This window comes from Myotis myotis, unplaced genomic scaffold, assembly GCF_014108235.1.
Source record: "Myotis myotis isolate mMyoMyo1 unplaced genomic scaffold, mMyoMyo1.p scaffold_m19_p_35, whole genome shotgun sequence".
In the NCBI taxonomy this organism is placed as follows: domain Eukaryota; kingdom Metazoa; phylum Chordata; class Mammalia; order Chiroptera; family Vespertilionidae; genus Myotis; species Myotis myotis.
Genome location: NW_023416341.1, coordinates 1,983,206 through 2,010,616, shown reverse-complemented (window position 1 = coordinate 2,010,616; position 27,411 = coordinate 1,983,206). Strand labels below are relative to the sequence as shown.

General features: G+C 47.4%; 1 protein-coding gene across 5 annotated transcripts in view; it reads left to right on the top strand.

The window, feature by feature from the left end:
* Window positions 1-14,718: 14,718 nt before the first annotated feature.
* XPO6 (exportin 6) overlaps window positions 14,719-27,411 on the top strand; it is a 131,155-nt gene continuing 118,462 nt past the window's right edge. For 2 of the 5 annotated variants that reach the window (XM_036303152.1, XM_036303149.1), the window contains exon 1: window positions 14,721-15,360. In XM_036303152.1, the coding sequence (XP_036159045.1) occupies window positions 15,358-15,360 (3 nt within the window). In that variant the 5' untranslated portion in view covers window positions 14,721-15,357. Of the gene's footprint in view, window positions 15,361-27,411 lie in introns of all 5 variants that reach the window. The other 3 variants (XM_036303148.1, XM_036303147.1, XM_036303150.1) reach the window with 3 other exon arrangements.

The window sequence follows — 27,411 nt, the reverse complement described above, 5'->3', positions numbered from 1 at the left end:
TTCCCAACCCCCTGATCAGCCTGCTCTGTGTGTGAGAGGGTGCGGCGCCCCCCGCCCCCTGCCATGGGCTCTGCTCTGTGTGTGACAGGGGGGAGTGCCCCAAGCCCCTGATCCGCCCTGCTCTGTGCGTGACAGGGGGTGGCGCTGCAACCTCCCCATCGACCCTGCCTTGAGTGTGACAGGGGGCTGCGCCCTAACCCCCCAATCAGCCCTACCCTGAGCATGACTGGGGGTGGCATCGTAACCTCCCTATCCACCCTGCTCTGTGCATGACAGGGGGCGGTGCCCCAACTCCCCAATTGGCCCTGCTCTGAGACCGACTAGGGGCTGCACCTAGGGATTGGGCCTTCCCTCTGCCACCCGGGAGCGGGCCTAAGCCAGCAGGTCGTTATCTCCTGAGGGGTCCCAGACTGCGAGAGGGCACAAGTGGGGCTGAGGGACACACACCCCCGCCAGTGCACAAATTTTTGTGCACCGGGCCTCTAGTATTTACAATAAACTGCTGTGTTTGGCATTATTTGTCATTCCTTACCTTCTTCTCTCTTGGTTCTGCCACCATAGAGTCTAGAAAGGCTAAATGTTTCCTTTCACACCCTCTCTTGCAGCTTAGGAAAGCTGTATTTCTCAGTTCTGATCAATCAAATAGGAGCAGAAAACGGCTCAAGGTTCACAGGAAGGCTTCACTGTATCCAAAACAGGAGCAAGGTGTGGCTGGCACCTCTGCTTCCCACTTAAAATGTGAGCACAATGCCTGGGGCTGCAGCAGCTGTTTTGTCACCTGAGGTCAATGCTACGAGAATCACAGAGGTGCCATGGCACCATTGAGCAGCTGAGTCTACACACCATCTCTCAGTTACGATTGAGAAAAATTAATCCTCGTTTTTAAAAATTAAATTCAGAGAGAGGGAAGAAGAGAGAGAGCGAGATAGGAACATCAATGATGAGAGAGAATCATCAATCGGCTGCCTCATGCACACCCCCTAATGTGCCCTGACCGGGAATTGAACTGTGACCTCTCGGTTCATGGGTCGACACTCAACCGCTGAGCCATGCTAGCCAGGCTAAATCCTCATTTTTAAGTCTTAGTTACTTGCTGCCGAAAGCATTCCTAATGTATATACTACCACTTTATTAAAATGAGCAGAAGCGAGCTTCTCTTTATTGTCACAAACAGAACCCAAAGGCTGTCCTGAATTCTGCACCATGTGGATGCAAGACAGTTCCTCACCACCCTCCATCCTGCTCAGCCCAGGCCCAGCCACTGGTTATGTCCTGGTGGTCCCCACATCAGGCTTTATTTTTCAAAGTGAGTCACGGGGTAAGGTAGTGCTGCTCAGGGGTACTCAACAGAAAATCTTAGTCCTTCGAGCAGGCTGGAGGATGGAGATAGTTCATCAACTACCGTCAACCTTGGGACCCCACCTTTTCCAGCCCCCTTTCTGGGCAGCAGAGGCCTCCATCCACTGAGTGTTTGAGGGCAATCCTGACCCGTTTAGGAGAGGGGTCCTAGGGCATGTGGGGCAGGTTCCTGACTGCTCCCAGGGGAGTGGCAGCCTGAGGGCTCCCTTTCTGTGAGAAGCCCTCCTTTCTGCATCCTCCCGCAACTGAAATCACGACCGGCAATGGAGGGGCGACAGAGTACAGGTATGGTCGGTGCGTGGAACATGTACACCACCCGGGACTCCAGGTCAGATTCCATCCAGCTCAAAACTGATGGACCAAGACATCCCAGTTGTAGAATAAATCCTAGAACTCTTCCCAGAAGAATTCGGGAAGAAACCCTTTCTTTCCTTCAGTTACTCCCGAGAGAATGAGAGTCTGCAGCAGCCAGGGCCCATCACTAGGGGAGAGCTTGGCTAAGAGCACAGCAAAAACTAAGAGACAAAGAGACCAAGTCCCAAGGATGTGGCAGGAGCCCCTGGATCAGGCTATGCCGGAAGCCCTCCTACACCTAGACTTTTAAAATATGAGAATCAGAATATGTCCTTGTTTGTTAAAGCCAATTTGAATTGCTTTTCTGTCACTCAAACTATAACAGTAGCCAGAGGTCTAGCCCACGACAAATCACGTGGCACGAAGGCACCGAGGCTGAGACCCAAGGCCCAGAGTGCCCGCTGTCAGATGCAGTGCAGTGTGCCTGAGCAGAGCCTGAGTCCAAGCGTCCCTGTGAGGATGGGTGTGCACACAGCTCCCCCCGAGGCCTGAACTCGGCCACGTCTCTGAGGATTTCCCTGATCACTGGGTTCAGCCCAAAGTGCATCTCTCTGCTCTCCACATTTGCCTGTGCAGTGCAGTTGGCACCGAAGTATGTGCCATCTCATCTGTTGTCCTGAGCTGGTCTTTAAGTCTTGGCAAAGTTGGGCTTAATGAAAGGAGGAAAACCTCAAGGGGGAATTGAGGGGGAGATGGACATTGGGAAGGCTGAAAACATGTGCTCCCCCAAAGGCGCACAGCCCGTTTTCCTCGTACCCCACCCTCCCACAATGCAGTACAACGGACCTGCTGATCTCTGTGATGGGGAAGTACGGGCAAACAGACTTGGGCCGAGAAGTCAAGGAGAGCTTCCCAGAGGAAGTGACATTTGTTCTCAGGCTTGAAAAGTGATGGGGATGTACACTAGTCCCCCCTTATCCATGGTTTTGCTTTCCAAGTTTTCAGTTACCTGCTGTCAACCATGGTCTGAAAATGTTAAATAAAAAATTTTAGAGGTCAACAAGTTTATTTTAACTAAGTTTTAAATCGCTCACTGTCCTGAGTCCCATGATGAAGTCTCCCGCTGTCCTGCTCCGTCCTGCCAGGGCCGTGAGTCATCCCTTTGTCCAGCGTGTCCACGCTGTGGCTGCTTGGCGCCCGGTAGCCACTTAGCCCACTGTCGCGGCATCGCAGCACTTGTGTTCACGTCGCCCTTATTTTACTTATTCACGGCCCCAGAGCATAAGCGTCGCGATGCTGGGATTCAGATCTGCCGGAGAGAAACCATAAAGTGCTTCCTTTAAGTGAAAAGGTGAAAGTTCTCGACTTAATTGGGGAAGAAAAAACATTGTATGCTGAGGTCGCTAAGATCTACAATAAGAACAAATCTGCCATTTGTGAAACTGCCTAATTTACAAGCAAAACTTTATCATAGGTGTGTATATCTAAAATATACGTGGTGTAGACAGGGAACTAGTGTACTACGTACAGGAAGAGAGGGTGGCAAAGGGAAGAACATATGTCAAGGCCCTGAGGTACTACAGCAGATGCAGATTTCTCTCCTCTCCCTCCTCACGGAACACGCAAGGCTTGAAATCAGGGGGAATGCCCTCCTCGATGTTCAGTCATCCTTAGAAAATGGAAAAAGGGAGGTAAAATTAACCTGATTTGCAGATGATACAGTTTTATATCTGGAAAATCCAAGTGGATCTATTGAAAAAACAACCAATACGAACATTCAATCAGCTGTCTGGGTCCAGAATTAAACTAAGGAGATCAATGGCTTCCCTATTTATACCAACAACAACCACTTAGAAGGTATAATGGAGCGGTGATCCCATTTGCAATAGCAACACAAAGGTAAAGGACCTAAGAATAGACTTAATAAGAAATGCATTAAAAAAAAGAAACGCATTAAAACTATATGAAGGGGAATTTAAAACACCGCTGAATGATGAAAAAGAAGACTGAACTCATGGAATGGCAGACTTATTCTTGAAAGAAAAGTCAATGGCATAAAGATGAGCTACATAATTAATGTTATTGCGATAAAAAAATCTCCATCTGTGAAGAGCTCACCAATTCTTTTTTTCTTGTTTTTGTTAATCCTCACCCGAGGATATATTTTCCATTGTTTGTTTGTTTGTTTTTTTAGCAAGAGTGGAAGGGAGGGGGAGAGAGAGAGGAACATCAACGTGAGAGAGACTCAGTGATCGGTTGCCTCCCACCAGCGCCCCAACTGGGGCCGAGGATCAAGCCCACAACCAGAATCAAACCTGAGACAGTCTGCAGGCTGATGCTCCAACCACTGAGCCAAACTGGCCAGGGCAAGAGCTCACCAGTTCTCTAAGGCTCAGCTCTAATGCTATCACCTCCTACATGAAGCCCTTCTGGGTCAGAATTTATTGCTCGGTGTTCCTTGACCTTTATTCTGCCTTTGGTCTCTTATGAGGGTTGTGGTGGGTCCTGTGACTCACCCTTAACATGAGAGCTTGTTGAGGACAAGGACTCTCTCCCCCGCCTCCCTGTATCAGATTAGCAGGGGTCAGGGAATGACAACACTGAGGCTTCAGAGGCCTGAGCCAAAGGACTTCCCAGAGGCCAGGCCTTTTCTGTCTGGGGTTTGGAAGCAGCTTCCCAGGCCCTGCTCCTGCTCTCCGTGTCTCTCTGCTGGCAGGAGCCTTGGGCTTGCTGCCTAACCCTGCTTCTTGCTGTGATGTGGTCTTACTTCCAGCGGTCCCGGGGCCTAAACGCAGCCAGTTCTGTTCCATGCATCCAGTCCTTGCAACTGGCCTGGACTCTTTCTGGGAACTAAGTTGCCTTAGTTTGTGCCTGATTTGGGTTTGGACCCTCCTATCTCAAACAGTAGGTTGGATTTATACCTCACACTGTACACCAAAATAAACTCCGAGTAGATAAAAGATTTACCTACTTAAGAAGAAAGCTATAGCTCTGTCAGTGTGGCTCAGTGGTTGACTGTCAACCCATGAACCAGGAGGTCACGGTTTGATTCCCAATCAGGGCACATGCCCTAGTTATGGGCTCGATCCCCAGTAGGGGGTGTGCAGGAGGCAGCAGTCATGATTCTCTCTCATCATGGATGCTTCTATCTCTCTATCCCTCTCCCTTTCTCTCTGAAATAAATAAAAACATTTCTTAAAAAGAAAAAAAAGAGAAAGCTATAAACGTACTTGAAGAGAGCATAGAAAAATTCCTTCAAACATTTGCATAGGAACATCCTTAAAAAGTCTGACTCAAAATCCAGAAACCACAAAAGATCGATCCATTCAGCTCTAAAAAATAAATTAAAAACATATTCATGGAAAAGCAAAACCATAGCAAAGTTAAAAGACAAAGATCGGGGGGAAAATATTTGTAAGTCAATAGCACATAAGTTATCTTTGGATTAAATAAAGAACTCCTAGAAATGTAGACAAAAGAGCCCAACAACTCAATACCAAAGAGGGCAAAGGACATGAACAGTCGTCCACAAAATGTTATGATGAGGTACTATTGTCCACCTCTCAGACTGGCAAAAATGCAGAAGTTTGACCATATATCCTATTGGCCAGTCTACGTGGAAATAGATACTCTCTGTGTAGCTGGTAGGAATGCACAACTCCTTTGGAGGGTGGTTAGGTACAGTCCATCCAAAACACAAAGACATCTACCCTTTGACCCAGTGATTCTACTTTTGTGAATTTATCCCCTAAGATCAGTGATGGCGAACCTATGACATGCTTGTCAGAGGTGACACATGAACTCATTTTTTTGTTGATTTTTCTTTGTTAAATGGCATTTAAATATATAAAATAAATATCAAAAATATAAGTCTTAGAGAAACCAAGATGGCGGCATAGGTAAACACCGGAAATTGCTGCCTCCCACAACAAATTCAAAAATACAACTAAAAGACAAAATGGACATCACCCAGAACTACAGGAAGGCTGGCTGAGGGGAAATTCTACAACTAGAAGGAAAGAGAAAAGCACACTGAGACTCAGAGGAGCTGCGGAGGTGGAGTGCAGAGGTACGGAAGCTTGAGCGCATGCGACAAGGGCTGGCGACTGAGGACACGGCTGTCTTTTTGAATCAGGAGGGAGCCACAAGCCCCCGACTGCTCTGAACTCCAGTTCCAGGTGAGTCTCTGGGGACCTAGACTCATACGGGGAGAAACTGGACTGTCTGGCAGTGGGCAGTACTCAGAACTCGAGGGCGGCTTTCCCTCAGAGGTGCTTGTAGCAACTACTGGGACACTGAGATGCGGGGCCCCTTAGGGCAGGGCTGAGGATCAGTCATAGCTGCTTGTTCCGCCCTGTTGATTCCCTGAGACCCCGCCCCACCCAAGCTGCAGCAGAGTCTTTTGCATATGAATGCCCTGGACCTTTGCAATCTGAAAATTACCTAACAAACTGCAGCTGGGCCAGACAGACCCAGAACTTCCAAGAGAAGGCCCAAGGCCCCACAGCAGCTTGCATTGCTTCACAGCTGGGCCTCATTTGGGCACCTCCAAACCCCAAACAAGGAAGGGGAATCTGCAGATCTCTCTGTAGCTCCTGCTGGGTAGCCTCAGGCAGAGGCTAAATTAGCACCTCCTTAGATCCAAGAGCCAGTGTACCCAGTGGTCAGAGTGGGACCATCCAGATTACAACTCCTCAGATCCATAAGGGTCACGCTAAGGGGGCAGACTGAGTGAGCACCAAAGCCCCACTGAAGCAAGTCTTGCCCCATAAGGGTGTCTTCAGCACAGAAGTTCTCCCACTGTAGACACAGCTGATTCTCACAGCCAATAGGCCTGGAGGTCAATTCCTCTCAGCGATACCTACAACAATCAAGACTTAACTACAACAAGACTGTGCACACAGCCCACAAAGGGGTGCACCAAGAGTGTCCACCTCAGGTTATTGGGGAGGCTGAGCCACTGGGCCCTATAGGACACCTAGCACACAAAGCCACTCTACCAACACAGGGAAGCATAAAAAATGCGGAGACAAAGAAACAGGACACAAATTACAGAAATGGAGGAAAGCAAACTACTGGATATAGAGTTCAAAACCACACTTTTAAGGTTTTTCAAGAACTTTCTAGAAACTGCTGATAAATGTAGTGAGACCCTCAAGAAATCTAGTGAGACCCTCGAGGTTATGATAAAGGACCAACTAGAAATTAAGCATACACTGACTGAAATAAAGGATATTATGCAGAGTTCCAATAGCAGACTAGAGAATTGCAAGAATCAAGTCAAAGATTTGAAATACGAAGAAGCAAAAAACACCCAACCAGAAAAGCAAAATGAAAAAAGAATCCAAAAATACGAAGATAGCCTAAGGAGCCTCTGGGACAGCTTCAAGCACACCAACATCCAAATTATAAGGGTGCCAGAAGAAGAGAGAGAGCAAGATATCGAAAACCTATTTGAAGGAATAATGACAGAAAACTTCCCCTACCTGGTGAAAGAAATGGACTTACAAGTCCAGGAAGCGCAGAGAACCCCAAACAAAAGGAATCCAAAGAGGACCACACCAAGACACATCATAATTAAAATGCCAAGAGCAAAAGACAAAGAGAGAATCTTGAAAGCAGCAAGAGAAAGAAACCCAGTTACCTACAAGGGAATACCCATACGACTGTCAGCTGATTTCTCAACAGAAACTTTGCAGGCCAGAAGGGAATGGCAAGAAATATTCAAAGCGATGAATACCAAGAACCTACAACCAAGATTACTTTATCCAGCAAAGCTATCATTCAGAATTGAAGGTCAGATAAAGAGCTTCACAGATAAGGAAAAGCTAAAGGAGTTCATCACCACCAAACCAGTATTATATGAAATGCTGAAAGGTATCCTTTAAGAAGAGGAAGAAGAAGAAAAAGGTAAAGATACAAATTATGAACAACAAATACACATCTATCAACAAGTGAATATAAAAATCAAGTGAATAAATATTCTGATGAACAGAATGAACTGGTGATTACAATAGAATCAGGGGCATAGAAAGGGAGTGGACTGACTATTCTTGGGGGGGGGAAGGAGTGTGGGGGATGCGGGAAGAGAGTGGACAATAACCCTGCACCTATGGATGAGGACAGTGGGAGGGGGGGTGAGGGCGGAGGGTGGGGTGGGAACCTGGTGGAGGGGAGGTATGGGGGGAAAAAGGGGAACAACTGTAATAATCTGAACAATAAAGATTTAATTAAAAAAAGTCTTTGTTTTACTATGGTTGCAAATATCAAAAAATTTCTACATGTGACACGGCACCAGAGTTAAGTTAGGGTTTTTCAAAATGCTGACACGCCGAGCTCAAAAAGTTTGCCATCACTGCTCTAGATACATACGCATACTTATGTATGTATGTGCATAAGATTATTTTTTTCAGCATTGGTTTTGTTAGCAGAAAAATGGAAACCAGCCCTGGCTGGTGTGGCTTGGTTGGGTAGGGTCCCATGTACTGAAAGATCTCACAACAATGTTTCTCTCTCTTTTCCTCTCCCTTCCTCTCTCTAAAAATCAATTTAAAAATATTTTTTAAAAAAGAAAAGCATAGAAACCGTGTTGTCTTGGATCTCATGTTTACCCCTGATACCAAGAACGGTGTGTGGGGTTATCAGAAGAAGGGACAATAACAAAATAGATGTTCCTTGCAATATCAATACGACTCCTGTGTAACAAGATGGAGACAGTTTCATTCATCAGGATGCTCCAGACCAAACACAGGTGCTGTGGCACTTGGGGTGAGATTTCAAGGAGAGTTCAGGTAACCAGATATGGTGGCTGACCCACCTCTAGAGAAGGTAGGTTTTGTGAATATGAAGGCCCTTTGGCTTGCTGAGCACACATGATGAATGTGGCTATGCAAGTTTGGGGTGACATCTAGGGTCACCTCTCTGCATAACGGTGGGGAGAGAAACTTGAGATTTGGAATGCCATTTTGGAGGGAGGAGAGATGAACTAGAGCAGCCGTGGGCAAACTACTGCCCGCGGGCCGGATCCGGCCCCTTTCAAATGAATAAAACTAAAAAAAAAAAAAAAAAGGCCGTACCCTTTTATGTAGTGATGTTCACTTTGAATTTATATTAGTTCACACAAACACTCCATCATGCTTTTGTTCCGGCCCTCGGTCCAGTTTAAGAACCCATTGTGGCCCTCGAGTCAAAATGTTTGCCCACCCTTGAACTAGACAGTCAGGCATTATGAGAGATGGGGGGCTAAGGAAAAAATGACGTAGTAGCAGTCCTTCTGATGAAGGATTCTGGAAAAAAGCAGAAAGTGCAAAAAAAAGGTTTTAGGTTGGTTGCTATGGAATGTGAGAGGCGTCCTTAGGAAACCTTCAGTAAAGATGGGTCCCAATGCTCTGAGGCAGTTTCTCTGTTGAAGGTGGTACTGCCCCCAGCAGCACTGGGAACAAATGGGCTGGTTTTACATGCCACAGTGACTGCTTGGGGTGGGGCAGTACCAAGGGGCATTCCTGACTTGGTGGCTAGAATTGTGACAACAGTTGAGATGTCTCTGGCCCAAGGCCAGTGGCACTCCCATTGGGAACACTGCTTTGGCGTGAGTGGATTGTTTTGTGAAACCTAAAAGATGCGCTGAGTTTTGCATCCAGGTTGACACTGGACAAAGAAACAGCACACAGGAGCTAGAGGACAAAGAAACAGCTGACACCTGGGTTGCACCTGTATTTCAGACTTGATTATATCATCGCTACATCACTTAATGAGTATTTAGAGCTTCCTTTGTTATAGGCCTCGGTTTATTTCTTCTCTGTCATCTGTTTCATAATACATTGTCATTTAAATTTTCTGCATTTAAGATTTCTATTTTATTAGTTCTAATCTGCATATAAAATAGAGGTATTTTGCACTCCATTTGTACTCATTTGTCCACTATGAGGGGTCATTTTCTTTTTTGTTAGCACCATATTCTGGGATCCATTTGTGATCATTTATTACCTTCCCCATTTTTGTTTATTATTAAAAACATAACTATTGTTTAATAACACACTAAATTTCCTAAACTTAGACGTTGTTTGGTAATTAACTTAGGTAAACATAACTATTGCACACAGTGTTCAGAATTTAGGCACTGTGGTTTCCACATTTTTTTTCTATTAATAATACACGTGATCATTTCATAATTTCTTCCAAAGCTTGCCATTCCAATAGAAGTCCATCTCAGCAACTAGCTAACAAGGACATATTAGCTATGGTGAAGGCTGGGAGCTGGGCTCAGGCTGCAGGGTGTCTAACGTGAATGTTGCCTGGGCTCGCTGAAGCTGGGAGACCTGGGTATTGGATGGAGGTGGGGCGGTCTCCCATAATGTGAGCCACAGGCACTTCCTGTCTTTTAAGGACACGGTCAACATACAAGCATCAGGTCTCATGTCATGTGTTGTGTGGGGGTTGACTGGGGTTATGGACAACTGGTTTTTCATTTCATACAAGGAAGGAGCAGTGACGGTTCAGACCTTTACTATAGTGTTGTTATCATGGACTGTTGAATGACAAATTGTTAAAAAAAATCCATATATGTATATTTATTGCTTTTTAGGGAAAAAGGGAGAGAGAGAGGGAGAGAGAGAGAGAGAGAGAGAGAGAGAGAGAGAGAGAGAGGGAAAGAAACATTGATGAAAGAGAAACATCATTGATTGGCTGCCTCCTGCATGCCCCCTACTGGGGATGGAGCCCGCAATCTGGGCATGTGCCCTGACCAGGAATCGAACCGGTGACCTCTTGGTTCCTGGGTCCATGCTCAGCAACCGCTGAGCCACACTGCCAGGCCCTGAATGACAAATTGTTAACGGAGGAGAGACGGCCTCATCTCCCCCAGTTGCTCGTGGAAGTAAGGTTCTGGGGGTACTGTTGGAATAAGAATTTATGGAGCCCCCCTCGGAGGGATGAGATACTGTAGAAAGCTTTACTTCCGTGGAATTACACCCCTGGGTTTCCCAAGTCCCATTTCCTTTAGTCCAGTCATAGGAGAAGTGTAGCTGAGCTTCAGTAGCTCTCTCTCCCTTTCTGAAATCAATAAAAATATATTTTTTGAAAAAAGAAATACTTCCATCTTTGTTCAGCCTTCCAACTACTCTCCCTGGATAGTTAGCTGCTTCTCCCCCACTTCTGGCAGGGGTGGGCAAACTTTTTGACTCGAGGGCCACAATGGGTTCTTAAACTGGACCGAGGGCCGGAACAAAAGCATGGATGGAGTGTTTGTGTGAACTAATATAAATTCAAAGTAAACATCATTACATAAAAGGGTACGGTCTTTTTTTGTTTTTTAGTTTTATTCATTTCAAAGGGGCCGGATCCGGCCCTCGGGCCGTAGTTTGCCCACGGCTGGCTTAGAGGGTTTGTACACACCTCTATTATAGCACCTCTTACACTGTGCAGTAACGTATTCTCGGGAGAGGATACAATTGTATCGTTGGGTGAGGTGGTGCACAATTTGCCTGAATCTTATTCGTTTGGAACTCTTAGTTTTTGAAAAGCGTGGCACAAAATTGGTACCAACTCATTAAATGTTTGTTGTATAAATAACTGAATGAGGGAGACTATGCAAAAGCAGTAGGAATGGGCAGGAGAGGTGGATGGGGCCATTCCTGCAGTGCCAACAAAAAGTAACAGCGGTCTTAAATATTTTTTTGGAATAGATAGGCTTGATATTAATATTAATAACAATGTTATTCAGTTGACTTGGACAAAATCCCTGGAGTAAAATTAATAATAGTGGTGGTTTATTGTGTGACTTATGTGCCAGGTGTTTTGTGTACATTTACTCTTGCCCTGGCTGGTTAGAGCATCGGTCCTTGGACTGAAGGGTTGTGGGTTCGATTTCAGTCAAGGGCATGTTCCTTGGTTGCAGGTTCGATCCCTGCTCCAGTTGGGGTGTGTTTGGGAGGCAACCAATCGATGTGTCTCTCTCACATAGATGTTTCTCTCTGTCTCTCCCCCTCCCTTCAACTGTCTCTAAAAATCAATGGAAAAAGTATCCTCGGGTGAGGATTAACACCAAAAAAATTAATCTTCACTCCAGCCTGGCAATGAAAGTTCGGTGGACATGAGATAACTCCACCCAATCCACCTTATTCTGGGGAATTAACATAAACTCCAGGGGATGATTCTTTTGTTGTTAATCCTCACCCAAACATGTTTTTCCATTGATTTTTATTTTTGTTAATCCTTACCCAAGGATATTTTTTTCATTGATTTTTAGAGAGAGTGGAAGGGAGGAGGAGAGACAGAGAGAAATATCGATGTGAGATTGGTTGCCTCCTGCACACGCCCCTTCAGTCCATGGGCCGATGCTCTATCCACTGAGCCAAACTGGCTAGGGCCAGGGGATGATTCTTTAAGCCAATAGTAGCAATTCCATCCTCCTCCACTGTGGCTCGTTCTGGGCTGGGCAGGTCTGGGCCAGTTAGGACCAGTAGGATAAAGCTTGCTGCCATGAGGAAGGGTCTGAGAAAGTGTGCTCTTTCTTGCTGGCTGTGAATGGGGAGGTTTGTGGCCCTGGCTGTTCCTGGCAGCTGTCTTGAAGACATGGAGGAGAGCAGAGCCAAGAAAATCCTGGACAAATGGGACCCAGGGCTCTCATCATTTCTAGCTTGAAGATGACCTACCTCCGCATGTTCAGTGATGGGAGCTTTATGAGCAAAACACGTATCTCTAATTCAGTCTGAGTGAGTTTCTGTTATTTTATCCAATTACACAGTGAGAAATCAAGACTTACGATAGCAATGTGTTCAATAAACCTCAGTGCGCTCACCCCACTAAACTGAGTCAAGGAAGGACAGGTCACCTGGCCTCAGTGCTGAGTTACCTGCTCACCTTCTGAGTTGACTTCTCTTGTACTTGCAGTTTCTACAGCCTAGAATATTCTATGCCTCCTCTCGTTGCTTAGCAAACTACAACATTTCTTTCAGGCTACAGCTTAAATAAATGTCATTTCTTTTTCTTTCTTTCTTTTTTTAAAGCACTATTTATTTAAAAAAATATATATCTATTTTAAGGAGAGGGAGAAAGTGATAAAAACATCAATGATGAGAGTCATCAATTGGCTGTCTCCTGCAGGACCCCACTGGGGACTTGAGCTTGAAAGCTCCACCTCCAGGTTCATGGGTCAATGCTCAATCACTGAGCACACCGGCCAAGCTAAATGCCACTGTTTTAAAAATATATATATATTTTTATTGATTTCAGAGAGGAAGGGAGAGGGAGAGATAGATAGAAACATCAACGATGAAGAGAATCATTGATTTGCTGCCTTCTGCACACTCCACACGGGGGATCCAACCCTCAACCCAGGCATATGTCCCAACTGGGAATAACCGTGACCTCCTGGTTCATAGGTCAACGCTCAACCACTGAGCCATGCCAGCCGGGCTCAATGCCACTTTAAAAAAAAAAATATTTTTATTGATTTTAGAGAGGAAGGCAGAGGGATAGAAACATCAATGATGAGAGATAATTATTGATCGGCTGTCTCCTGCACGCCCCCTACTGGGGATTGAGCCAGGCGTTTGCCCTTGGCGGGAATCGAACCTGGGACCCTTCAGTCCGCAGCTCTATCCACGGAGCCAAACCGACTAGGGCTAAATGCCACTTTTTGATCACTTCCCCACCCCAGCCCTCAAGATTAGATTAGACCCCTTGGCTATTAACCCATGGTGGTTTGTATTTTTCTTTCATGCTCCTATTACAACTATACCTGATTACGTATTTTAGAACACTATTAAAATAATGTCTCTCTCTTCCCTAAGGGCACAAGTGTATCTGTTTTGCTCAGCACTCAATCCTCAGAACAGCTGTTGTCACTCAGCGGGCAACAATAAATATTTGATGAAAGAACAAGCGAAAGCTTTCTGTGGTCATGAGCTACATCAGCAGTGACCTGCAGTTCTCCGAAATGGTCCTGGGACCCGCAGCATCAGCGTCACCTGGGGGCTTGTCAGGAATGTAAATTACTGGGCTCCACGCAGGCCTGCGGACTTAGAAATTCTGGGAGCGGGGCTCAGAGGGCGACCTGTTTTAACAGGCCCACCAGGCGGTTCTGATTCACGCTGGAGTTTGAAAGCCGCCGGGTTTAAAGATTTGCTCCAGTCCACGCAGTAGGCACAGCCAGTCGCACCTCGGCTGCTAGGGGTTGTTTCCTGCTTCTATTTCTTTTTCTTTTTTTAAAAATATATTTCTTTATTGATTTCAGAGAGGAAGGGAGAGGGAGAGAGATCTAGAAACATCAATGAGAGAGAATCATTGATCGGCTGCCTCCTGCACATCCCCCACTGGGGGTGGAGCCTGCAACCCGGGCATGTGCCCTAGGCCGGAATCGAACCCGGGACCCTTCAGTCCGCAGGCCGACGCTCTAACCACTGAGCAAGACCGGCCAGGGCTCTGCTTCTGTTTCTTAAAACCAACACTGTCACACGTCAAGCGGGTTGGAGGAGGGGAACAGGGACCGCTCCATTCTTTGCGGACCCAGAACCCAGGGCCTCTGCAGTGCCTTCTCCTCTGATCAGCTTCCCGCGGCTGACTCGGTGCTTTAGGTTTCGGTTTACGTTTTCCACCCCTCTCTTCCGTTTCCTCTCAGCCCCCGGGTTCGCCTTCCTCAAAGCCTCCCTCGTTTCTTACAATGATTCGCTGGCTTTTGACTGGCTGCCCTTCTGCCTCCTGAGGGCAGGGGCCGCAGCAGCCTCGGCGACTGCACCAGTCCTAGCAGCCGCAGCAGCGTCGGGGCCACGGCAGGCTCACCCGCGTGCGGACCGGACGGGTGCAGGCTGTGCGAGCGCAGAGGCCGCGAGCCCGGGACCTCAGCCGGGCGGGGCGCGCCAGAGCCGCTCCCTGCCGGTCTGCGGAGAAGCGAAAGAGAAAGCCCGCTGTGCTGGGAAGGCAGGCGCGGCGCCCTTGACCAACATGGCGCCGGGCGCGGGGCGGGGCGGGGCCGGGGCGGGGCCAGCGGGAGCCGTCAGGTGCGGCCCCGCCCCGCGCGCCCCGCCCCCCGCCCGATTCCGGATTGGTCCGGTTCCAGCGCCGCAGCCCGGCGGCCGCGCCGTGGGGCCACGCCGGGCGCTCGCCACTTCCGGCGCGTTCGCTGGGGCTGTTGGCTGGGGCGGCCGCGCGCGCGAGCGGAGGACCCGGGGCGGCCGGGTGAGGGATGCTCTGCGCGGCGGCGGCGGCCACCGTGTGGGCTGAGGCGGCGGGGACAGCGCGGGCCCCCGGGCCTCTCCCCTGAGCCGGCGCCGCGGGCTGCGCCGCCGAGGCCCCTTCAGCCTCCGCTCCTTCAGCCTCGGGGCCGGGCCCGCCGTCGCTCCTGAACGCGGCGCCGGGGAGCCCCTGCCTGGGCCCGGAGCCTCCCGTCGGGGGTCGGGCCCGGGCGGGGGGCCCCGCGCTGCCGCCCTCCGTGCCGGCCTCCGAGCCCCGTTTCCTGCTTCTTCAGTTAACTTGGGGAGGGGCGGGCGGGTGTTGATGGATCGTTCGGGGTGTCCCCGATGAGGCGGGCCGGGGGGCCGCGCTCCGTTTAGAGGGTCCCCGCGGGGCCCGGGTGGGGAAGCGGCTCTCTGTGCCTGGGTGGGGGACTTCCGAGTCTGCCGGGATCATGACCTGACTGTGCGGACGGACGGGACGTGTGCGGAGCCCGAGAGCCAGCTCACCTGAGCCGCCCCCTCCCCGGCCAGCATGGTAAGTGGGGTCCGCGCCCCTGCCCCTCCTGGGTGCGGGGCTGAGGGCGGGAGCGGGCCCGGGACTGCTGAGCCGTCGCTTCCCCCCGGGTGCGGATCTGGGCAGTGACATGCGTGCAGGGTGTGCAGCCCCGCTCGGGGCTCCCCCCCCCCCCCCGGCCGCCTCTTGGACTGAGAGGGACCCGCGAGCTCAGCAGGCACCACCCTGCTGTCTGCCTCTCCCAGCGTGCAGCTCGTCATGACAGTGGCCATCGTGTTTCTTTTTTTTTTGAGGGCTTCGTCTGTGCCAGGCCAGGTGCTAAGCGATGGACAGGTGTTCTTTAATGAGCAACCAGCCCTCCTCCGAAGTGGGGAGACTGAGGCACGGAGCCAGCCCCAGGGCGCTCTGCAGCGACAGGGGCGCGGTGTGAACCCGGGCAGTCTGACTTCGTGGCCTCTGTGAGACGCGGCGCAGCCCTGTGTCGGGGCCGTGGGGGTGGCCTGTGCGGAGGGCCGGCAGGGACCCAGGCCGCGGCGGCGGCTGCACGCTCTGGCCTTTTCCTGGCGGTGCCTGGGAAACCACGCACCCTTCCCGATCCGGCCCAGAGGCCGCCTGTGCGGAAGATGTTTTCCGTAGCCTTGCTCAGGACTCATCAGATTTGTTCAGCGTTTATCGTGTGTCTCCCGCAGAAGGCTTGGCTCCCTCCACGGTGAAATGGTCCGAACCTCTGTGTGCTCCAGCTCTCGGGCACATTGGAGGCCATGGGGAGTGGGCGATGGCCCGGCCTGTGGGCAGCACCTCCAGTGACAGAAGTGTTTTTCAGGCCGCCCCCCTGCCAAGGTAGTGATTTCGTTGAGAAAGAGATACGGTGACATCTATGATTCAGATGTTCAGGCCGGCGGGATTGCAGACAGTTCAAGGAGCCCGTGGGTGGCGTGTGCAGGTTCTGGGCATAGAAAGACCTGAGGCATAGCCCTTGTCCGCATGGGGCCCACAGCCAGTCAGGTCCAACAACACGCCATTCATGCCGAGCAGCTCCGGGTAGTCGGTGCCGTCCTGGGTACAGAGGCCGGTCAGTTATGCGCTCTGAGCCCCCCTTTCCTCACCTGTAAAATGTAAGCTTGGAATTCTCTAGTGAATAATCCAAAGGTATGAGATAGAACATTTAGTGAGTGATGAACGTAAGTGCTGAGTAGTCCTTCATTTATTCTTTCAATGAATTTTTTTGTGTTTTAAACTGTAAAATATATATAACATGAAATTTTCCCATTTTAACCAGTGTAAGTGTACAGTTTTGTAGTCTTAAGTACATTCACATTGCTGTGCATCCATCGCCAGAACTTTTTTCATCTTGCAAATCTGAAACTCTACTCATTAAACACTAACTCCCCTTCCGCTTCCCCAGCCCCTGGCGACCACTAGTTTGCTTTCTGTCTCCTTTGACTACTCTAGGTCCCTCATATAAGTGAAGTCATACAGTTTTTGTCTTTTGGTGACTGCCTTATTTCTCTTAGCACAATGTCCTTGAGGTTCATCCTTGTTGCATGTGTCAGAATTTCCTTCCTTTTCAAGACTGAATAATACTCCATTGTGTGTTTATACTATATTTTGTTTATCCACTCATCTGTTGATGGACACCTGGATTGTTTCCACCTTTTGGCTCCTGTGAGTAATGCTGCTCAGAACATGGGCATACAGATTTTTCAGTGAATTTTAAGTAGCCACTGTATGCTAGACTCTAGTCTAGGGAATGTCAGATGAATCAAAACAGACACATTCCTCCCCAGGGAACTTTGGGACCCCCCCCCCCTGGGTAGAATTCCATTGGTAAATTGACTAAACTAGCCAAGCAACCTTGTATTCAGGTTTCATTCTAATTGGTAACTAAGAGAGCATTGTGAAATGGCCCTCTGTGAGCAGTTAATTAGTAAAGTAGTAGTTGACTTTATAGTCCATTTTATACTCATAATTCATGATCACCATGTACATTTTTTTCTTGAAGTAAGTTTTGAGTCACATATTTAAGAACATGGGGGTGGCCACAGTGTATGTGAGGTCAACCATCTAATTCCTTTCTGCATCACACCAGGGGTTCATCTGAGGTGTCCCAGGGGTCAAGGATGTTGGCAAAGCCGATCTTGTCCCCAAAATGCAAGGAAGCTGCTGCCTGGTTTGTGTGTTTCAGGAGGAGGGCCTTTTCCCTGGGATCACAGCTCTTTATTTATTCCAGGAACCTTTTCCTGCCCATTTCCTACTGACTTAACATTTTAACTTTTAAGAGTATTAGTTGTCAAATGCTTGAGCCTTTGTAATATTTCTTTTTAAAACTTCAACTCTAATTAAGATGAAAATGGTATATGGCAAAACTAGCATTTAATATCTGCTATAAGCTAGCTATTTTTCATGCATTCATTTTTCTTCAAGTCATTCAGTATCAGTTAACCACACCCACCCTGCTAGGTTACACTATTGCCGTTACTACCAGAGGGGGTACCTGTTTGGACCCAGGCTGATCTACTCCAAAGTTTGTGCTCTTTGCAGTACATGTGCTGCCTCATGTGGAAAGGTGATCGGGAATGTTATCCAACTGTATTTTCTTTGGTTTTGAGGTTGTGATTGGGGCTTGGGAGTATGGGAATCACTTTATTTTATTACTATTACTAGAGGCCTGGTGCACGAAATTTGTGCATGGGTGCAGTCCCTAGGCCTGGCTGGTGATCGAAGCGCGAGTGTCTGGTAGGCCTGGCTGGTGATCGAAGCGCGAGTGTCTGGTGTGGAAGGGCAGGTCCCAGCTGACCTCTGGGCCATGGGCAGCACCGGGGCTCCCGGGCCCGCACGCCCCCCCTCTGCCTGAGTCCCCATGTGGAGATGTGGTGAGTGCGGCCTGATGCAGTGGGCCAGGGCGCAGCATGCGCCTCTGGGCAGGCAGCGCCGCTCTTTTTGCAGACCAGCTCCTTCACGAAGCCATGGGGAGCCCGACTGGCCCTTGCAGTTCTGGGACTGCAGCTGGCTCACCCAAAGAGGCTGTGCAGGTGTGGGGCGGGCTCCTTGTGAGTGCCCGTCACCTGAGTGCGAGGGGGAGGGGGGCGTGGCTTTCTCTGCTCACAAGCCCTGGGAAGGATAGCAGGGGGAATGAGAGCGAGCTTGGCGGACACCCCGCATTCCCACTGCACCCTAGCAAGAGGTTGCAGCCCCCCCCCCCCCACACACATCTGGGCACCATGAGAGGTTGCTGCCCCCCACCCCCAGTTCCCCATCCCAGACCAGAGCTCTGCCCCAATCAGGCAGTCAGGGCCTGCTGGCTGCTGGTCACTGTCTGTGAGGCAATCGGCCTCCTGCCAGACTCCCTCAGTGCCTGGGAGCTGGGGCGGCAGCCCCACCCCCCTGCTGCCACTGCTGGTTGCTGCTGCGGGGCGATTGGGCCCTCGCTTGTACCCACCTTGGCCTGGTGCTGCCCGCTCACCTGCTCCACCATCCTGCCAGGGTACTGCTCTCGTCCGGGCCCATCGGGGATGGCAGCGCCTCCACTGCTGCCCACTGCCAGCGCCAAGTCGCTCATGCCCACCATGTTCTGCGCTGCCCCCTGGTGGTCTGCACACCTCATAGTGAGCTGTTGAACTCCTGGTAGAATGACTGCCCGAGGGGACAATTTGCATATTAGACTTTTATTATACAGGATTTTTAAAAAATACATTTTTATTGATTTATTTTTAGAGAGAGGAAGGGAGAGAGAGAAGCATCGAGATCTGCTGCCTCCCGCACACTCCCTACTGGGGATCAAGCCTGCAACCTGGATATGGGCCCTTACTGGAAGCGACTTCTTGGTGCATGGGACATTGCTCAACCAAGTGAGCCACACTGGCTGGGCTGGGAATCGCTTTAAACTGTTTCTCTAGGATGGGGGAACAGATCTCGGTGTTTCTATCTTCCTCTCTTCCTCTCAGAGGTTCTGTAGTTAATCACATAATTAGAGGTAGTCTGGGAAACAGGTTAAATATCCAGAAATGACTTGCCCTAGCCCAGTGGTTGGCACTCAGTCAACAGAGCCAAATATCAACAGTACAACGATTGAAATTTCTTTTGAGAGCCAGATTTTTTAAACTTAAACTATATAGGTAGGTACATTGTTATTAACTTAATTAGGGTACTCCTAAGGCTTAGGAAGAGCCACACTCAAGGGGCCAAAAAGCCGCATGTGGCTTGCGAGCCGCAGTTTGCCGACCACGGCCCTAGCCAGTTTGGCTCAGTGGATAGAATCTTGATTACGGATGGAAGGGTCCTGGGTTTGATTCCAGTCAAGGACACATGTCCGGGTTGCGGGCTTGATTCCCAGTTGCGGGTGTGCAGGAGACAGCCGATCAGTGAGTCTCTCTCATCATTGATGTTTCTCTCTCTCCCTCTCCCTTACTCTCTGAAATCAATAAAAAAAATATTAAAAAATGACTTTAATAACTTTTGAAAAAACTACTACATGATATGGTTCAAGTGATGAAATTTGGTAAAGACAAAAAGCTCAGAGTGGTATAGAGAGTCATTCTCCACAGTAGGCCAGAGTTTTTTAGTGCCTTAGATTAGTCATTCATGAAATAATTTAAAAAAATGTACATTTTTAAATTGCTTTCAGAGAGAAAGGGAGAAGGAGAGAGATAGAAATATCAATGATGAGAGAGAATCATTGATTGCTGCCTCCTGCAGGCCCCCCACAGGGGACGGAGCCTGCAACCCAGACATGTGCCCTGACGGGAATTGAACCATGACTTCCTCGCTCATAGGTTGACGCTCAACCTCTGAACCGCACCAGGTGGGCTCATGAAATAATTTACTTCCTGCATCAAGCTTAAAATCCTAGGTATTGTGGTTACTGTATAATATTATAGTTGATGTTTATAGGGCTTAGTATGTGCCAGGCATTTTACATATATTAACTCTTTTATTCTTCCAAACAATGCTAGGAGGCAGAGGCTATTTTTATTTCCCATTTTATAGATGAGAACATTCAAGGCCCAGAGAGGTTAGGCAACTTCTCAAGGTCACACTGCAGCCATGTGGTGGAACTGGGACTCAAGCCCAGGCAATGTGGCTCAGGAGCTTGTGCTCTTATTTTTTTTAATAAGTATATTTTTATTGATTTCAGAAAGGAAGGGAGGGAGAGATAGACACATAAATGATGAGTGAGAATCTTGGATCAGCTGCCTCCTGCATGCCCCCACTGGGGATTGAGCCTGCAGCGTGGGCATGTGCCCTTGATCGGAATTGAACCCAGGACCCCTCAGTCCTGCAGGCCGACACTCTATCTGCTGAGCCACATCAGCCAGGGCAGGAGCCTGTGCTCTTAACTGTTAAACATTTACCCCCGAGGTAAAAGTTTATAATCCAGAGGGACACTTGACATTGCCCCTGCCCTCTAGGAGTCAGTTTAGTGAGGACAGTGGGACATATATTCTGATAATTGTGAGACCTTGATAAGGGTGATTGCAGAAGAATGCATTGGTACAAAGGCAGCAGATCTGAGGGAGATTAGCTGAGGAGAGGGGGCTGGGGAGGCTTCTCAGGAGGAATATTTGAGTCTTGAAGGATTAGGAAGAATGTGATAGTTGAACAAGGTAAAAAAGGGCCTTCCAAGTAGAAGTTGTTTGCAGATAGTTTTGAAGATAGATACATATATCAGTAAAGATAATAGAAAGTGATAGGTATGAAGGGAGAGTGTAGGAAGGAAAACATTTATTGAGTGCTTTGGGCTTTTAAGGGTTCTATATGAGGATATACATGTGGCACTTAAACATGTACTTTTTTGATCATTGTAAATACCCTTACTTTCTTTGCCAGCAGCTGCCCTATTTCTTTATTCTCCTTTGCAAAAACTCCAGGAAAGAGTGGTCTCTAAGTGGTCATTTTCTATTCTCTGTTAAGTTCACCTGTCAAGGTCCCTCCCCACACCTTTCCTAAGTGCAATGGTTAGTTCTCAGTTCTCATCTTACTTATCTGTCAGTAGCATTGAACAAGTTGAACACTCCTCTTCTTGAAGTCTTCACTTGGCCTCCAAGAGACTAGATGTGCCTTTGGTTTTCCTCCATCTCACTGGTTGTTTCTTCCTCATCTCATTGATCTTTGAACAGCTGGGGTACCCTAGGCCTCGACCTAGTGAGTTCCTAGTTCAGACCTCTCTCCTCAGCAGCAGTTCTCATGTATGCAGCTGCCACTTGACATGCATGCTTGTTTGTCAGGCACTTCTTTTTTTTTTTTTTTTTTTTTTTAAATATATTTTTATTGATTTTTTACAGAGAGGAAGGGAGAGAGATAGAGTTAGAAACATCGATGAGAGAGAAACATCGACCAGCTGCCTCCTGCACACCTCCTACTGGGGATGTGCCCGCAACCAAGGTATATGCCCTTGACCGGAATCGAACCTGGAACCCTTCAGTCCGCAGGCCGACGCTCTATCCACCGAGCTAAACCGGTTTTGGCTGTCAGGCACTTCTAATGTAACATGTCTCAAACTCAACTCCTCATCTTCCCCTCTAAGTCTTTTCCACTCACAGCCTTCTCCAAGGGGAGCTTCGTCTTTCCAGCTGCTTGTGCCAAAAAGCTGTAAGTCATCCTTGACCTTTCACACCCCGCATCTGATTGTATCAGGAAAGCAGATTGTTTTCTGCCTTTGAAATGTAGCCAGGATTTTATCGCTTCTTATTCCCTCCACTGGATTATGGATGTTGCCTCCTAACTGTTCTAGCTTCTGACTTAGCCTCTTATTTATTTATTTATTTATTTATTTATTTATTTATTTATTTATTTATTTATTTCTGTGGATACTATGTAATACAATTGTTAATGTTCATGTGCTTTCAGCATAGTAACTCCAGTGCTTCTTTGAAAAATTGAAAGCAGTTCATGTCTTTGCTCTGTTCCCATAGCTCCTTATCTCAGTAGAGCAAAGCCAATAGCAGCCCTCTTGTTCCGGCATGATCTACTGCGCCCTCTATATTCTGGCCTGTGGTTACATGCTGAACCCATCTACTACTCTCCCCGTGGCTCACTCTGCTCACTACCTTGGCCTCCTTGCTGTTCTTCAAATTCCAGGTGTGTTCCTGCCTCAGGGCTTTGGCTTGGCTGTTGCCTCTGCTTGGGCTGCACTGTCACTTGCACGACAAGTTTGACCTTCCACAAACCTTCTCAGGAGACATCTTCCCAATAAGGCCTGTCCTTACCACCTATCTAAAGTTATAATCCCACCCCAGAACTCCCAGTCCTTCGTATCCTGCTTGACATCTTTCTGTAGCATCTACAATTTGTAAACATTTTATATATTTCATGTTATTTCTGAAGTCTGTTTGTTTTTTTTTTAAATCTGCTAAAATATTAACTCCATAAAGCTAAGGATCTTTGCTTTGTTTACCTATGTATCTCAAGAGTCTAGAACAATTCTTGGCATGGTAGACAGTTAAATTGTGGCAGGAATGCTATGGAGGTCTTGGGTGTTCAAAGGGGGCTTTAGAGAGAGGGAGTAAGTTAGGTTCCCTATGATGAATAGAACTTGTAGTAGGAGGATATTTCAGAAGAGAAGGTGTAACTAAATGTGTAATGTGAAGGAAGACTGGTTTGGCCATGGTGGAGGCTTTTTGAAGAAGTAGTTGGAGAGAAGGCTATAAAGTTAGTTTATGGCTAGATTATGGAGGGCTTGCAGGACTTTTAGGGAGTCGGACTTCGCTTTTTGGCTGGTTTTTCCTTAAAGGAAAATTAATTTCTCTGCCATGTATAGGTTAGATTGGTTTGGGAAACTGGTTATGACACCATGCCTGAATGGATGTGCCAAAGGGCTGTCTTTGGATGTGGAATTAGGAGTGGAGAGGAAGAGTAGGAGAGTTGTCACTTAAAACTAATTCCAGACGCAGGGGATGAAGAAAGGGGAAAGTTCAAGCTGATTTAGGAAGCCTCTAACCTGGCAATTGGGATTAGTGGGAAATTTTAATTAATTGGTGATTTGGATTTGGTGGCAATAGAAGAGATGACAGATAAAGAAACTGACAGGAAGATGACAGGAGATGGGACATATGCTGATAAAATAAGGGATTTGGCGCTGTCTGTAGGTAGGTGGGCAGTTGCTGCTATTGAGATGAAGCTAACCAGTATTGGTCATGACAAGGATCTTTATGATTTTAGGTAGTTGGATTGTGGACATACCTTGTCTAAGTCAAGGAAGATGTGACAGCACAGTCTGGGGTGAAGAGGGAGGGAATTCCTGAACATGTAGCCTCTGCTTTTTCAAATATGTTCCCTTTCCCTGCCAGGATTTATTCTACAACCACTACAGACTGATTTTCTATTTTCACTATGTTTGAAGATCACCTGTAACCTCTTTGTGCTGAATCCAACATGAATTAGCCTCTTTTCAGTCCTTATGTCACCTGACTTTTCTACTTGGCCTTTTTAAAAGATACATATATTTTTAAATTTATTTCAGAGAGGAAGGGAGAGGAAGAGAGAGATGAAAACATCAATGATGAGAGAGAATCATTGATTGGCTGCCTCCTGCACACCTCACACTGGGGATTGAGCCTGCAACCTGGGCATGTGCCCTGACCGGAAATCAAACCATGACTTCCTGGTTCATAGGTCAGTGCTCAACCACTGAGCCACACCAGCTGGGCTCTTGGCCTTTAACAACCACTGGTCTCCTTTCCTTTTCCTGAAACACTTCTTTTCCTTGGCTCCCTTGGCCTCCATGATATTACTCTCATGGTTCAGTATCCCTTGATTTTCTCTCTCATGGCTTCGGCTATGACCTGTGTACTAATGAGAACTCAGCCTTTCTCTCTAGCCTTGGAGATCCACCTGAGTGTCCTGTAGACATCTAATCAAACCTGTCTAACCAAATCCATCTCTTCCCTCAGGTTAGAGCCTGCTCCCCCACGTCCTAGTTCTGTTAATGACCTTACAAAACACTCAAAACACTGAGTCATCTTGAACTTCCCCTTCACCTTTAGTCCTCCCCTTGTAGACCTGTTGATGCAACTGCTAACTTATCTGTGCTCTGACCCTTTCCTTTCCCTCTGTTCCATCCGCTTTGGTCAGGTCGTCGTCGTCTCTTGCTTTCACTGTGTTGTTCTGATAGCTTCCAGGTCTTCCTCCACTAGTCCATCTTCTGTATTCCTGCTCGAGCTACCTCATGGAACTCAGGTGTGATCATGTTGTCAGAGACCACGTTTTTATCGTAGCACAGTAGTGAAAAGCACACAGGCCCTGGATTTTCACAATTTCACTTACTTTCAGTCTTCTCAGTAAGTGTAGAAATGATTTATTAAATGCTTAAAGTGATTTATTTGGAATATCTTTTAGACTTCCCAAATTATACCTTGTTCTCTAGCCACAACAAACCACTTTTCATTCCCAGAACACTGAGTATACTTTCATACTTCTCTGGCTTTGCTCTGTTCTGTTCCCTCTGCTTGAATGTCCTTTTCTTCATTTTTGCAATTGATACCTCACCAAGCATTTCCAGGTAACCATAAACACAACCTCTTTGAGGCTTTCCAGCCACTAGTTTAGGTCTGTTTTTTTGCTTTCATTATTTTGATTTATTTGTTTTTATTGTATAAGAATTACAAGACTCTATTTTTATAGTAAATGTCAAACAGTTCAGAAGTTTGAAGAGCAAAATGTGAAATTCTTCCATTCTTTCCCTCACTCCTTTCCCTTCACTCCCACTCCAAGCCTGGGAGTGGAATTGGTTCTCTCTCTTTAAGAGTCCATATCAGGTCCTGGTCAGTGTGCTAAGTGGTTAGAGCATTGGTCCACACAGGGAAGGATCGTGGGCTCGATTTCTGTCAAGGACCCGAACCTGGGTTGCAGGGATCCCTAGCCCTAAGGCGGGGAGTGTGCAGGAGGCAACCAATTGATGTGTCTCTCTCACATTGATGTTTTTCTCTCTCTTTCTTTTTCTCCCCTCCTTCCTTCTCCCTCCTTTCCACTCTTTTTAAAAATCAAGAAAAATTTCCTCAGGTGAGGATTAAAAAAAAAAAAAGTTCACATCAGCTCAGTTGGTTGGAGCATCATCCTGATACACCAAGTTTCTCCAGTCAGGGCACATACAAAAAACAACCCGGAAATGCATAAATAGCTGGGCGGATGTGGCTTAGTGGTTGAGCATCCACCTATGAACCAGAAGGTCATGGTTTGATTCCGGGTCAAGGCATATGTCTAGTACAGCCGTGGGCAAACTATGGCCCGCGGGCCGGATGCGGCCCGTTTGAAATGAATAAAACTAAAAAAAAAAAGACCGTACCCTTTTATGTAATGATGTTTACTTTGAATTTATATTAGTTCACACAAACACTCCATCCATGCCTTTGTTCCGGCCCTCCAGTCCAGTTTAAGAACCCATTGTGGCCCTCGAGTCAAAAAGTTTGCCCACCCCTGCTCTAGTAGGAGGTGTGCAGGAGGCAACCAGTCAATAATTCTCTTTTATCATTGATGTTTCTATCTCTTCCTCTCCCTACTTCTCTGATCAATAAAAAGATTTAAAAATAAAAAAGTAGAACAACAAATCGATGTTCCATTTCCCTCCCTCTTTCCCTGCCTTGCTCCCTCCCATCCTCTCTCTAAAATCAATAATTAAAAAAAAAGACAAAATAAAGGATTCCATAGCAGGATGTCTCATTCCCCTTTGCATTTCCAGTAAGCATTCAACAGATATTTAGGTAATTGAGTCAGGTGTGAAAATAAATCCAAGAGGGTCAAGGTGGGCCCTTGAGGTTAGTAAATTATAGTAGCAGTATTTGAAAAGTGTGGTCAGACTGAACTAGAGCAGCGGTTCTCAACCTGTGGGTCGCGACCCCTTTGGCGGTCGAACAACCCTTTCACAGGGGTCGCCTAAGACCATCCTGCATATCAGATATTTACATTACAATTCATAACAGTAGCAACATTACAGTTATGAAGTAGCAACGAAAATAATCTTATGGTTGGGTCACAACATGAGGAACTGTATTTAAAGGGCCAGAAGGTTGAGAACCACTGGAAACACCCTGTTTTTCCAAAACCCATAGCCAGCAAGCTCAGGTATTTTTCCCCTGGGCTGGTGGAGGTGGGGGCAGGTGAGCAAGGGGAGTTGTTAGAGCAAATGCTGTGTATGTCCATGGTATACTTGCTGGGTGGCTTCAAAAACTAATTGTTCCTGGGAGACATGCTGGGGAACAATTAGGAATGGGGGTTGGGGAGGTGAGGGAATTGTGGGTACTGACTGAGAAAACCCACAAAGCAGAGAGAAGCGAGGGAGGTGAAGGCTATTGGAAAGGGAAGGAACCTGGGGTTTAGAGGGAGGGAAAAGGTCTGTGTTTCATAATTTCACTCTGTGCTGGCCATTGTTTGGGGGCCCTCGTGTACTCCATACAGTACCTTATTTAATCCTCACCTGAGGATATGTTTTTATTGATTTGAGAGAGAGAGAGAGAGAGAGAGAGAGAGAAAGAAACAAACATCGATGTGAGAGAGAAACATCGACCGGGTATGCGCCCCACTGGGATCAAACCTGCAACCTAGGGATATGCCCTGACTGGGAATCGAACCCACAACCTTTAGGTGTATGGGACGATGCTCCAACCAACTGAGCCAAACAGCCAGGGCATGTGCCTCATTTAATACCTTATGATTATCCTCCTGCAAGATAGGTGTTATCTGTTCCCATTTTACAGTTGAGAAAGATGAGGTCCCTGAAACTCAGGGAGGGTGATGTTAGTTAGTAGCTTGTCCAGAATTATATAACAAGTTGATAGAGATGGGATTCAGACATAGAGTTTTAACTCCACAGCCCATGTTTTCTTCTATTAATTACCAGGTTTCTTCTTAAGCTTGTGTACATTTACAGAGGCTTATTCACTTGAAATGTAGCTTACTTGAAATACTGTCAGGAAAAACACTACATACATCTAGTCATCTAACCTTAAAACTTGCAACATTTGCTTCATAATTGAATGGTCAAAGTTTGCTCATAACAAAAGAGAAAATAGGTATTTCTGCATATTCTCTAATGTGATAGAATAGAAAAAGTATGACTATTGCGGGCACAGTTGTAGCTGG